At 24.2% G+C, this 14,669-nt stretch overlaps 2 protein-coding genes across 2 annotated transcripts; both read right to left on the bottom strand.

Moving 5' to 3' along the window:
• Window positions 1-845: 845 nt before the first annotated feature.
• Window positions 846-7,173, bottom strand: MKS88_002340 (uncharacterized protein; the record flags this gene model as incomplete). Its single annotated transcript, XM_067215342.1, has 3 exons — window positions 846-3,221; window positions 3,275-5,848; window positions 6,049-7,173. 3 exons carry the CDS (start codon window positions 7,171-7,173, stop codon window positions 846-848), a joined length of 6,075 nt encoding a protein of 2,024 aa, XP_067073777.1.
• A 2,602-nt stretch (window positions 7,174-9,775) lies between these two features.
• Window positions 9,776-13,994, bottom strand: MKS88_002339 (phosphoinositide-specific phospholipase C; the record flags this gene model as incomplete). The annotated part of the gene is made up of 2 exons (XM_067215341.1): window positions 9,776-9,863; window positions 10,054-13,994. The coding sequence occupies 2 exons, from the start codon at window positions 13,992-13,994 to the stop codon at window positions 9,776-9,778; spliced, it is 4,029 nt and encodes a 1,342-aa protein (XP_067073776.1).
• Between the last annotated feature and the right edge of the window lie 675 nt (window positions 13,995-14,669).

Raw genomic sequence — 14,669 nt, 5'->3', positions numbered from 1 at the left:
GCAAACTACAAATTCTTGTTCGAAGGCATTCCGCTAAACAACACATGATTGTCAAAAAGGGTGCTTGGAAAAATGAAAAATAGAACTACATAAGTTTAAATAAACATTTGTCGTTTATACTGTTTATTTATTTATGTATGTATGTGTGTATGTTTTTATATATACAATATACAGTTCAGAATTTATTATTTTAAAATTTTTTACTTAAAACAAGTTACCAAAAAGAAATAAAAATAAAATAATTCATTAAAAAAAGAATGCCTAGTGTAGAACCTCAAATTAGAAATAAAGTCGAATATATTTATAAATTAATGAGTACAAAAGTTTACAAACGCAGTTTTTTTTTTATGCTTCATAATTCGGAATGATATTCCTTTTTTTTTTTTTTTTTACATAATTTCGAATAAATTTATAAAATGCCGACATAATTAAGAAAAAAAAAAAAAAAATTAATAAATAAATAAATAAATAAATAAATAAATAAATAAGAATACAAACAAAATATATATAAAAAACTAAGGATATTATAGAGAAAAAGATGAGTTCTTACTTTTATAATGAAAATAGAGGGAGCATTTCGCTTTTTTTGTTTGCAGATTTTTGCACTACTGACGTTTAAAAAATTGGCTTACGCGTATACATACGCATATACCCATGTATATTGAAATATAAATACCATATATATAAATACATCTTTTTTACGGAGTAATACAACATGTGTATGTGTTATCCCGTATTGCCCTTTTACTATATTTTTCAAAATTGATGAAAAAAAAAGGAAACAAAAAAAAATACTTATTTAAATAAAAGGAGGAGAACTACCTATTTTCCAAATACATTTATAATTATATTAAATCTAACTCAATATGAAACATAGATTTATATTTAAAAATATTTAAATTCAAATCACTCATTCTTGATAGAAGGGTCTTTCTTTTTTTTAAATTATGTTTTATATATTTAAGAAAGATGATTTTTGTATCAATTACATTCAATAATTCTAATTTTTTTATATACTTTATGGACTTTTTATCATCTTCACTGAAATTTAACCTTAAAAGATTTTTTAATTTTTCTCTGTCACTTTCATTTTCTCGTAAATGTGTTATTATTCCATTATATATTTTTAATTCTAAATCTTCATGAAACCCCTTACATAAAAATAGGAAATGATTTAAAATCTTTGCGCTGAGTGTACCATTAAATTGAAAATTTTGTGAAATTTTATTTTTTTCTCCATTTGTATGAAGTTTATTTTCTTCGCTTTTTTTATTATTAGATTGTTTTACTAGTGGATGTTCTAAAATTTCTTCCTTTATATTTCCTTTTTTTTCCCCATTATCATCATTTGATTTTTTATTTGTGTCTTGTTCGTATATTACAGTTGATATGTTGGTAGAATCGACAGAAGATACCTTTTTTACTTTTTTTTTCTTATTATTACTGGCAATTTTGTTTTTCCTTTTGTTATTATTCTTTATATTTATTTTGTAAGACACGTCTGAATCTGAATCTGAACATGAAGAAGAGTTACTGCTTGAACTGTAAACTATTTTAATGTAATTCTTAGATTCACCATTACGAGGAGAATTCATACTTTTTTCTTTATTTTTATCAGGTAAATTTTTGGTTGTTTGTCTTTGGTTTCGTAATATTATATGATAATTTTTCTTCCCATCATCACTAATGCTGTTGTTTTCATCTTCTTCTGAATTTTCTTTTTTCACGTACTTTCTCTTTGTGTCCCTATTATGGCTTGTTATATTTCCCTTGCAATGATTTACCTCGGCCAGATCCTTATTATTAGAAGTTGTATGATTATTCTTGGTCTCTTTTTCGTTTGCTCCCTCATCTGTTCTAACGCATGGTCTTTCTTCTGTCCACTCGTTTGGTTTACCCTTGAGAGCTTCTAAATTGGTATCTTCTCTAATATGAAATACATTTTCGAAGAAGTATATCACCTTATCATTAGATTTTTTAAAAGAAATAATGTATAATGTACTGAAAAATATTTTAAAGAAATAAGGTAAATTCTTTTCATTGTAGAAAATACGGAAAAGCAAAAAGTTTAGTTGTGTATAATAATGTTTTAAAGATTTCTTTTTTATATAATCATTTATAAACATCGAATAGGTTAAAGAGTCATCATCATTTGTAATTTCTTGTCCATTTATACTACTATAATCAATTAGTAATAAAAGAATTATAGTTGTTCGAATAATATATAACAACGCAGAGTGATTTGTTATGTCACTGGACAATCTTATTTTATTTTTTTTATTTTCTTTTCTTACACCATTAAATATTTCGCTTAATTTGAAAAATTTCTTAATAGAAGAAATAATTTTTGTTAAAATGTAATTTCCATTTTTGTTTTTCTCAATTAAAATAATGCATACAACTTTGTAGAATGTTCCCTTATCATACTTTATATTAAAAAGAAATAATAAACAATTTATCATAAAAAAAAAATTTTCTTCATTTAGTATAATATTATTACATTTTAAATTATTCAAAAAGAAAAATGCATATTCCTTTGATTTTATAATATTATTTATCTTATTTTGTTTGAAATATTTTTTGATTTCATTATTTGATATATATTCAAAGAAATGTACTAATTCATTTTTTAAGCTTTTTATGTTATTTAATTTTTTATCTTCATATATCATAATGTTTCCTTGTGTGTCAGAACTCCTTAGGTATTTTATATATATATCGGCTTCTTGTATGCACAATAAATTATAAATTCTTTTAAAAACTTTTAAGCACAAATATTTTGTATACGTATCGTAGTGCGCGTTTAAGCAGTTCTTTTGATATAAAACACAAACCAGTTTGTTGATAATGTTATAATAATTTTCAATACTTAATTTTATAGAACTATCATATAATTTAGTTTTCTCATTATTTTTATTTTTTTGACTAAATATGTAATATAGTATTAATATATTAATGTATAAGGTGGAAATCCTGCTATTTTTTACATTCTCAGGATCAAAAAAATTAATCTTTAAAGATTCTCTATTTAAAAGAACGAAAGATAGATAACTAGGATTTACTACATTCGTTAAATTTTGTTTGGATACTTCTACTACATTATTTTCTTCACCTCGTTCTGAAACATACTCTTTGCATTCATCCAAGGAATAATTTGGATTGGTGCATTTATGATTGTTAGTATTTACATGATAATTGTCTTTTTTGTTCGTTTTTTTTTTCTGTCCAATTTGCTTTTTCACAATTTTTTTTTTTCCCTTTTTTCTCCCTCCACATCTTCCTTCTTTTCTTCCACCGCTTTCCCTTTCTCATTTGTATCGTAGTCATTTGTATTGTTAACTATCCCGCTACTATTATTTCCATTTTTTAGTAATTGTTCGAGTTTCCCCTTACCTACATTTATGCTTCCCAGTATATCTATGCAATAATTATATACCTCTTCTAATTTTGATCTATCTAAAATACACTTTAGACACGAAAAGATTATGGTCTTATTAGAATATTCTGAAAACAAAATATCGTATATTATAAATTTAAAGTTGTAATATAAATTATTCACTTTTAGTATATTCTGTAAAAGTTTTAAAAAAATAAAAAATACATTTTGATATAATTTTATTTTTTCCTCAAGTGATTTCGAATGAATAAACTGTTTATTTGTAGTTCTTAAGGATGTACCCCTTTCATTTATCGAACATAATGAATCACTTTTTTCATCGTCTTCCTGTTTTTCCTGGGAATTAGTTTTTATAATATTTTTGTCCTTTTTTATATTATAATATTTTATATTATTTTCAAATTTTTTGGTGTTTTTATTGTATATTTCTTTCATATCACAACTTTTTGTCTGATCTAAAATTTTCAGTAATTTTAATTTATTTAGTGTTAATTTTAACATATAAAAAATGGATACTAAATACTTCTCTATTTTTACATCTTTCACAAGAATGTGCAATAGAATAAAGGACATATTTAAAAAAATTTTATGATTTGATAACTTTTTTTCCTTTTCTTCTACAATTAATTTTATATTTTGTATAATGAAAAAGTAAAAGTCATCAAACAAAAATACTAAACTAGCATTAAAAATAGGATATAAAATATCCATTCTTATATTTCTTAATTCCTTTATTATTAACAAATTAGTTTTTAAAATTTTACTATATACATTATCTTTGTTATTTAAAAAGAGTTCAATAATTGGTTCATCAATTTCTTTACATTTATTAAAAAAGGAGTTTAACTTTTTCATAAACCTTAACTTTTCGTCCAACACAGGGACTGTGTTGTTGTAACTATGGTTGTTACAGTTACTGTTACTATGTTTTCCATCGCTTTTGCTTTTACATTTGCTATCGATATTTCTCCTGCTCTTGATATCTCTAATGTTATTATTCACGATAATCTTCTTCAGTTTGGTATTTTCCTTCATTCGATCATTTACATTAAAATCGGGTGTATAGTTTTCGTCTAACGTACTTTCAGTATTAGCCTTAAAATATTTTAATAAGAGATAATTTTTTTCAAAAAAAGTAATTATTCTCATTTTTTCTTTCTCTTCTTTATTTATACAAATACTGTTGTTACCTGTCGCATTTGCAAAATTCTGCGTCACAATGTTACCAGTAATTCTTTTTTTTTTATCTTCTGCATAATTTGTTCCTTCACAAGTTCCCTTATCATCTGTTTCATTATTCAGTATGTTACTCATTTGGTTCTTTTGTTCTTTTTCGCTTAATTGTTTTCCCATTTTTTCGCTTTCTTTTGTGCTACCCTCTTTACAAGGCCTTTTGCTTGACTTTTTTGTATTCCTTTTTTTGGTATTTGCATTGTGGGGGGAAATGGGGTCGTAAACTCTTCCACTGTCTTCCTCCTCCTTCTCATTGTTTTCTAATAGTTCATCCCGTTGTTCGCTCTCTTTTCCTCCCTCTTCATATATTTCCAAGGCACTATTTCCTACTTCATACTCATGTTTCATATATTGTGTTCCATCGTCGGTACACTTGTCATGTAAAGAGTTTATCGCTTCATCTACGTTTTTTTCTCCACCACTTTGCTTAGAATTGTCAACTTTCAGCTTCAGGAAATATTCGAGATATTCATTTATTTTTCTTTTTGTAGTTATGAAACAAGTTAAAAAGTTAAGAAAATTATACTTGAGTGTGTGGAGAAGAAAATATATTTGATAGATAACATAGAACAGGTCCTTTTGTAAAAATGTCTTTTCATACATATTTTTGAAAAGATATTTTTTTATGAATGAATAATAAATCATTACTCGCTCGTTAAATATTTTCTTTTTTAATTTTTGGGAAAAATTATTAAATAAATCTGAATATATAAATAAAAAAGGTCTAAGAATATTTGTACAAATATGAAATGAATTATCATTTAAATTCATTTCATTTTCATAAATAATATTAATGATTTTATTAAATATGTTATCATATATATAAAGATACAAGTTGGTAATATAGCAAAAATAATCCATATTACTTCGACTAATAATATAATATATTTCTCTAAAAAATAAACAAACATATTTGTCTATATGTATGTTATTTGCTATATGTAAAAGATAACTGTCGTTAATATTACTATCTTTTTGTTTATCGCTATGCACAAATTCTACATTGGGTGTGCTGTTAAATGTGCTACGGTTGTATATAATATGTTCACTATCAATGTCATATATTACAGAAAAAACATTTTTCATGTGAATAAACAATTTTGATAAAATATAATACTTTTTTGAATGATATTTCATAAAGTTCATTAGCACCATATTCCTTGTATTTACTTCTTCTATACTGATGAAAACAAAAAATAAGGACGAAATAAATAATTCCTGAAATGTGTCATTTTCGTGTAATAATTTAAGAATGTTTATATAATATTCATAATTATTTTCATATTGCAAATTTTTGTAAGTTATTATATTTATTAATAGTTCAAAATAAAATAAGCAATCACTCACGTATAATTTCCTATCCACTAAATCTGTTTCATCATCATTTAATAATTTTTTTTTTTTTTTTTTATGTCTACATCGTTCATGATATTTGAGTATTTTATAGTATCTGTTAAAATTCTGTCAATAATATTATTCATTTTGTTCTTGTATATTAAAAATAAAAATAAAAGTAATTCTTTGTAAATATTTTCATTATTATGATTAATATAATAGTTTTCTATAAATTTTTCTATCAAATAAAAATTGATGTTCTCAAAGCAAGATTTAAAATATATGAACAAATAAAAACATGTAAATTCCTTCTGTAGACAATTTGTTTCACTTGATCCACACTTGCTATGATTGGAGCATAATGGATTATCAATGTTCTTTATTGTAGTACCTTTTTTTTTGGTACTCATAGGTTTCTCTGAAACTTCTTTTTTTTTACCTTTTTTTGTATATTCCTTTTCCAATTTTTCCACACTCTGCAAAGTACAAAAATTGTCATAACCGTCGTTATTGTCATTATATTGATCGGACTCTCTTTCATAAAAATGTTCTCTTATCTGCTTTTCGTCATTTTCATCTAGTAAAAAAAAAGCATTGAGATCAAAGGTGTTATTGTTTATCATTATATATTCCCCATTTACTTCTTTATGCTGTATATTAAGCAAGAATTGAAACTTTTCATTTTTATATTCACGTGGTTTCGTAAAATGCTTGTTTTGATATTGATATATGTTATATAATGATTGGTATATATGGAAGAAGGAATATTTACTAATGAAGTTTATTAAATTTTTTAATAAGAAATCTAAAATATCCTTCTCATACCTTATAATATTTTTTAAAAATAATCTCTTACAACAGTCACACACATTCTCGATAAATTCTTTTTTATTAATTTTATTACATTTTTCCTCTATGAAATATTCATATAAGAGAAATGTCTTTTGCAAGAATTCTGTAAGCTCTTCATTTATAAGATATTCATCTAATTTTTCTTTACAGAAAAGGTGTAATACGATTAAATTTTCTTCATTGTAAATATTCTTTTCTTTAAAAAAGGATAGAGCAACATCTTTTAAACTTTTGCTATTTATTCCCTTTATATTTGTTGTTTCGTTCCCTTTAACTGTGCTTAACCACAGCTTTTTTTTTTCTTCTATATTTATATTTGATGTGAGTAATTTTATATTCCCTTTCAAGTTTTTCATTTTAAGCTAAAAGGTTAATTTTTTTGCAATTTTTTTGCAATTTTTTTGCAGTTTTTTTAGCAGTATTTTTAGCAGTATTTTTAGCAGTATTTTTTGTAATTCTTTTTATAGTTTCTTTTGCCTTTTTTTTTTTTTCTTCAAAGGTAAAAAGTGTAACGAGTACGTTTAACACACATACATGTACATATTTGCAAATATTGTATATATAGCAAGTACTGTACGTCTTAAAAGTTATTTGCACAATAAAGACTTTATAACTGTTCACTCGTTACATAAATAACGTATTATTCTGATTTATTCGAAGAACATATGACATAATAACACAGTGTGTACATAAAAAAGTATTAAGGGCGAAAAAAAATAAAAAATTATATAATTATAAACAGCAGCTGTTATGTTCTGAAAATAAATTTAAAAAAATTGCTTATAATGTATATTTCCATGAAAAGAAAAAAATCAATATATCTCTTTCCTGACGCATTCTTTTAAGCTAAATGGGCATACTCCTAAAATTAAGTAAAATGCAAAGAAGATAATAAAATGCATAATTAGCAGAGTTAATTTATTTTTTGTAACTCTTTATTTTGGTTGCTTTTTTTTTTTTTATATTTTTTCTTTCTGAAAAATTATGCTTCATTGGAAATGGATAAAAACGCATAAGCATATATATAAATATATATATATATATATATATATATATATTTATATTTATTTATATATGCGAACATGCATATAAATATATGCGTATAAATGTATGCATACAGATATTTGCATACATTTAGGTATATACATACAAAATAAGCATATACATACAAATAAGCATATACATACAAATAAGCACATACATACAAATAGGCACATACATACAAATAGGCACATACATACAAATAAGCACATACACACAAATAAGCACATACATACAAATAAGCACATACATACAAATAAGAATATACGTAAATAAATACATACGTACATATATAGTTATATACAATTTTAATAGCCTTGTAAAGTATATTCGTGCAATGAATTTTTGGTGCTTGTTTGTCTGTATTTATACCATATGGCAATATCGTGCTTACTTGTATGTACAGATGTAAAAAATAACGAGCTCTTTAATTAAAATGTACATATAAACTCATATATATATATAAATACATACAATAGACATATTAATAGAATATGGAAGGATACAAAAAAATTTATCTGTAACTATGAAATAAAAAATTCTTATATTTCCGTTAACGGTTTTGCTACAGGAAACAATTCACTCTACGGGGTTCATTTTCAGAAATTTTGAGTGTACACAAAAAAAAAAAAAAAAACAAAAAACAAAAAAACTCAACAAAGTATAAGATTCCACAACTAAATTTTATAACAAAACGAGTAAAAAAATATTATAGAAATGTAAAAATAAAAATGTGAATGCGTGTTTACAAAACATTCTTTTAACAAGGTTCACATTTCATTTAAAAATATATTTACTTTTATGCATTCAACATCATATATATGTAATACATAATTTTTTTTTTTTATATGCGCAATTTGATATCTGCATTCTTACACATATTCTTACAAATGGTTTTTTATGCATACAAATTTAAATATATATATTTATATATATGTATATATAAATTAATTGTAAATATGTTTTTATATGTTTTTGCTTAAACTAATGGAAAGTTTTTAAAATAAAAAATGTAGGGGGGTTAGATGATAAAAAAATGATACAGTGTTAATGAAAAATTAAGTATGAGTAAATGTTATGTGTATCTAAACATATACATATATATATATATATATATACATAATTAAAAATATGACAGAGATATATGTAGTAACTTAACAAATATTATAGTCACGATTACAAAATAAAATTAAAAACAAAAAACAGTTTAAAAAAAAAAAAGGGGTTACAAAATATGCTTAAAGTGTTTAAACCACTGAATTTGTTTCTCTATGTGAGTTCACGTATATATCTTTATAAAAATATATTATATAAAAAGGCGCGCAGAGGGACATAAATTTCACGGTCTTCAATTATTATTGCTATTAATTTTTAGATTAACTAAAATTCCTGATCCTTTTATGTCTTTTAAGTATTTATCGCACAGTGGAACAAATCTGATACTAATTAATTATTGTAACAAAAAAATAAAATAAAATAAAATAAAAAACAATTATCAAAGTAGATATGCAAAGAAAATATTTATGATAAAAGTATTTCATAAAACTTTTATATACCAACAATGTTTTCTTTTTATTTTGTTTTCTTTCTTTCTTTCTTTCTTTCTTTCTTTCTTTTTTTTTTTTTTTTTTTGCTTCATTTTTGTATTACCCTTCTCTCAAACATTTAACTGGAAAGCACGCGCAAGCAATCAGTTCACTTTTCACAGTATCCTATATAAATAGATAAATAGATAAATATATATATATATATATATATATATATGTATGTATATATACACATATGCATGTATGTTGAAAAAAAAGGCCATAATGTTATATAGTATATGTAAAAAGGGTTTTTTATATGGCCAAGACATTTGTGTAATAGGTAATTAATAAATCATTTGTTCATATAATATATCGCTTTTTTCCCTGTCTAATTTACATATGCTTTTAATTCAAAAACAATGAGAGCCAATGAGGGGTATGATACTTTTATCTGAAAATTGGATGGCTTTGACCAACTACGAAAAATAAAAAACATAATACAAAAATGTATATATATGGATGTAAGTGTATATCTATATATAGATATATTAAATAAAATAGGTGCACATATATGCCAAGAATGTATAACAGCCTAAAATGAAACAAGGGGATTTTATTATTTATAAGGACATTCCTAATGACACAAAAAATATAATGAATCGTTACCAATAATTTATGTCATAAAAATTGACCTTAGCAATTTCCGTTTTAAAATAATATTTTTGCTCATTATAGCCATGTACTGATATTGTAACATATAAATAGAAAAATAAATTATGTGCTTTTTTTAGTTCCTCAAACGTTTGATAAAAACTTTTAGATTTCGATGAAGAGTTTTTATTCGAATCTGTAGTTGCATTATTCGATGTTGTTGTATTGCTGCTACAACTTTTGAAACTACTACTGTGTGATAAGGATGAGCATAATAAGAAGGATTTGTATTCTGTTAACATGTCTTCATACTTTTCTTCAACATTTGAACATTTATTGTGAATATAATTAACATCATTATCATTATCATTGAATTTTTTTAAAAGTATTTCACGACTAATATTTTTTTTTTTATTATCATCTGACTGTACGTCCGAAAAAAGGAGATTTTTTTTTTCTTTTTCTAATTTTTGTAATTCTTTAAAATTTTTCATTTTTTTGTTAATTTTTTTGTGTGTTTGAATACGTTGAATCATATCCATTTTGAACAATTTCTTTTTTAATTTTTTTTCTTGATATTTATGCTTAATTGAAAACAGTAAATTAATTTGATGCAATGACAATATATGTAGATCTAAGTATAAAGTACTGTAGTCATTTTTTTCATTAAACCTTAACAGTTCAGGTTTCAATATATATCCAGAATGTTTTCCTCCATTTTCCAAAAATCTTCCTTTATTTAACAACATGCTCAAACCATTATACTGGTAATTTAAAGCAACAAATTGAATTCCAGCACTCCAAAATATAAGCGGGTTAAAATTCGTTGATGCTAATCTAGTGCCAGATGGGTATACACGTGTTAAAGTTTTTTGATTGTATCTAATAATTTCCCTTTCATTCTTTTTTATCAATTTAATAAATTTGTTCTCACTAATGGAACATATTTCGTCGTATGTTCTATTTTCATAAAAATTTCGAAAAGTATATCCTTTTAAGCAAGAATATTCATTTAGTATATTATTATTTCGTATATTTACACTTTCTGATTTTTTTAGAACTGATTTTTTCCCCTCCTCTGCTTCATTTAACATTTCTCCCTTTGTCTCATTATTGCAAAGAGAAGTACTATTATTAACATCTTCACAGGTGTTTATATGCGTATTGTTATATTCACCATTCTTCTGATGTCTATTTTTGTGTATAAAAACGTTTGTGTTTTTCTTCCTTCCACAGTTGCTATTATTATCATCGTCCTTCTCATACTTATCTAAAGAAAAATGGCTATTATTATTACAAAAGCTACTTACATTATTATATGTACTTCTTTTTTTAGTGTTATTTTTATACCTCTTTTGCATACTATTATGTATGTAATTGTTAAAATGTTTTTCTATCTCGTATTCTTCATTATGGTCGTGCCGCTCATCCTCTTCGTCATCTTCCTTTCCTTGGGCCCTTACCATCTCATCATCTTCATCTTTATCACTAATAATATCGGATACAAATCCCAGCTCATCATACATAACACTCTGCAAACCTTCGAATATATAGTAGAATGCTGAATTGTCGTTATTATCAAAATGTTTATATTTGACTAAAAATTTATTCTTACAATAATTTGGCGTTATATTATTAATTTCGTCACTTGTTTTAGGTATATATAACTGATTACGTAAAATACATATTAATATTTTTGCAATTAAATTTTTATGCTTATTTTTACAATGAATTTCTAAGGACAAAATAATGGGAAAAGGAGAAGTAGTGAAACCAAACATTTTGCATGCAATTAATGTATCACAAAATAAAATAGAGGAAGTTAGTTTATACCCATAAAAACCATGATAAACAACAATATTTTTATTAAAATAATAACAGTCAAATTCTACACATCTACAACCATCTATTAAAATATATATGTACTGTTCAATGTTACTAGAGCTAAATATTTGTTTTCTACCTAAGTAACTATTATGACTACTATTTATCCAGTAGTTACATAATGGTAAATTCATATTTTGATATACTTTGGAATATTCAGGACACATGATACTATTTTCTTTTGATAATAAGAAGTAAACTAATCCTATTTGAGTTAAATAATGACTATCATCGCTAATCATTACAAATGGAATATTATATTTTTTAATAGTATTTACCAATTTATATATAACCTTAGCTCTTATAAAATATGAATTATCATCTATATTTTCTTTAATAGAAACAGTATTTGATTGCTCCTGATACTGTTCGATATCTTCCCTTTTATCATTTTGAGCATAAACTTTTTCTTGATCGCTATGCATGTTTTCTTCCTTCCAATTGCTAGGATCATTATTATCATTATAATAATCATTTGTACCTTTGTTAATTCTACCTTCTTTCTTCTCACCCAATTTGCTTCTTAATATCTTCAAGATCATCTTATAATCTTCATCATAACATGTAGTGTTATCTGCAAAAAGAACGGAGCTTGGTATATTATCATTCACACTAAACAGCATGTTATTTTCATTTGCATTGTCCTTATCTAATTTTATCATTAAATTTTTCCATTCATGATTCCTAAAATTGTACTGCATAATAGAATTATCATTATCAATGCTGTTTCTTTTTTCATAATATTTCTCTGATTTATTTGTACCGCTAACTGCATTTTCTATTTCGTTTTGATCCAACTTATGGATGCCCTTATAAGCATCTGCATACCATTCAGAAACATTTTCCTTTTCACTTATTCGTTTGCTTTTATCCTGCCGCTTTTCATTTGGATCTTCCTGATGTAACCATCTAGCTGAATTGAATGGACCACTATTAAAACCATTACTTCTAGTTGTGGTAGCATCTGGAATAAAGGGTTCTAATGACTCTTTTTTACTTGTATTCTTTATTATTCCATTTTTAATAAAACAATTTTCACCCATTTGTTGATCCTTAATGATTCGCTCTTCATACTTTCCTTCACATTGTATATCAATCAAAAATTCAATAAACTTTTTTTTGTCTATATAATTACAGGTTTTATCTTTATATATGTTAAAATGAATAGATATGTGATTGTTTGAAAAAATATGTTCTAAAATTTTGGTAAATCCTAAGTAATTTATAATTCCTTTATTTTTATAAATTGAAAAATAATGATATAAAATTTTCATATTTAAATATATATTAAGACTTCTTAAAATGATATATAATTGAGATAATGTTAAAGCATTAATATCTTTTAGCCCGGATATTATATAATTATCATATAATTTATTACTTTCATATATAAATGGATTCATCTTCTTCTTTCCTGATCCTTTATTACATAACTTATACTGATAATACATCAAACCGAAAAGCCACATCTTCCATCTTTGTATATCCAAAAATGTAATCCTTAAATTCCTATGCGAACTAATAATTTCAATAGATAAATTTTTTTCTTCTTCTTTTTTTTTAAAAAATGAAGATTCTGAACCATCTAATATTTTTATTACATCACATATATATAACGACGGGTTTTTATTTTCCTTTGGTTTTTTTTTTTTAGAATTCCATCGTATACAATAATTGTTTACATCAAAATAAAAGAATTTTAGAGACTTTTTTTGAAAGATGTTATTGCTATTCCATTTATAAACATATTCTCCTTCCTTCATTTTTTCTATACATACAGGTAAGTATGCATGTGTTAATATGTTTTTAATATCAAACCCTATTTTCGAATCTATATCACCTCCATTGCTATTATTTAGATCTTTTTCCTTTTTATGTACATTTATGTCCATTGCCTTTCCATTATTATTACTGTTGATGTTGTTGTTGTTGATATTACCCTTATTGTTATTGTTATCATACTCACCCTTTCTACTTATTTCCACATCTTCCGATAGTATACTTATTGCGTCATCGTCTTGTTGTATCTCTTCATTATATGCATTTCGGGATATATTTTCACTAATGTTCATGAGGTAAAATAAAATAAAAATATATACACATATATATTATAATACTATATTATTCTTTTCCCTTATTTGTTATACCAAGTTATAATTTCATATAACCTACAATACAACTAGCGTTCGTTATATTACAATTGTCAATACAAAAATAAAACAAGAAATAAAAAAAAGGACCCTTTTATTATTCCTTCAATTGTACAAAAAATTTTACATAAGCACTATGCACGTTTAAAATGTAAAAAAAAAAATATATTAATTCCTTAATAAATAAAAATCTATGTAAATATGCAAACTTGTTCAATAATATGTGATATGGCAACATACATTATCATATGTATATATATATATAAATATATACATATATACTAATTTAAAATATAAAAATAAAAGGAAAAAACAAAAAAATGTAAAATTCTAAAATGTAGTCAGGAAATCATAACATTAACCTCCCACCAAAATATGTGCAAGGTAAACGCTGGAAAGAATTACATATATTATATATATATAAATACACAAGCGTTTATGTAAGAACGTATTGGGCAAATGTCTACACGTTATACATAGATATACATAATATATGCTTACAATTAATGTAAACACAATTTTAACATTAAAAAAACATCTTGAACAAGGCTAAAAAAAAGGAAAAAAAGGAGGGAAACCAACTTATTATATATTTAA

This window comes from Plasmodium brasilianum, chromosome 8 (assembly GCF_023973825.1).
Source record: "Plasmodium brasilianum strain Bolivian I chromosome 8, whole genome shotgun sequence".
Lineage (NCBI taxonomy): Eukaryota > Apicomplexa > Aconoidasida > Haemosporida > Plasmodiidae > Plasmodium > Plasmodium brasilianum.
The sequence above is the reverse complement of the archived record's forward strand: the minus strand, read 5'-3'. Positions and strand labels throughout refer to the sequence as shown.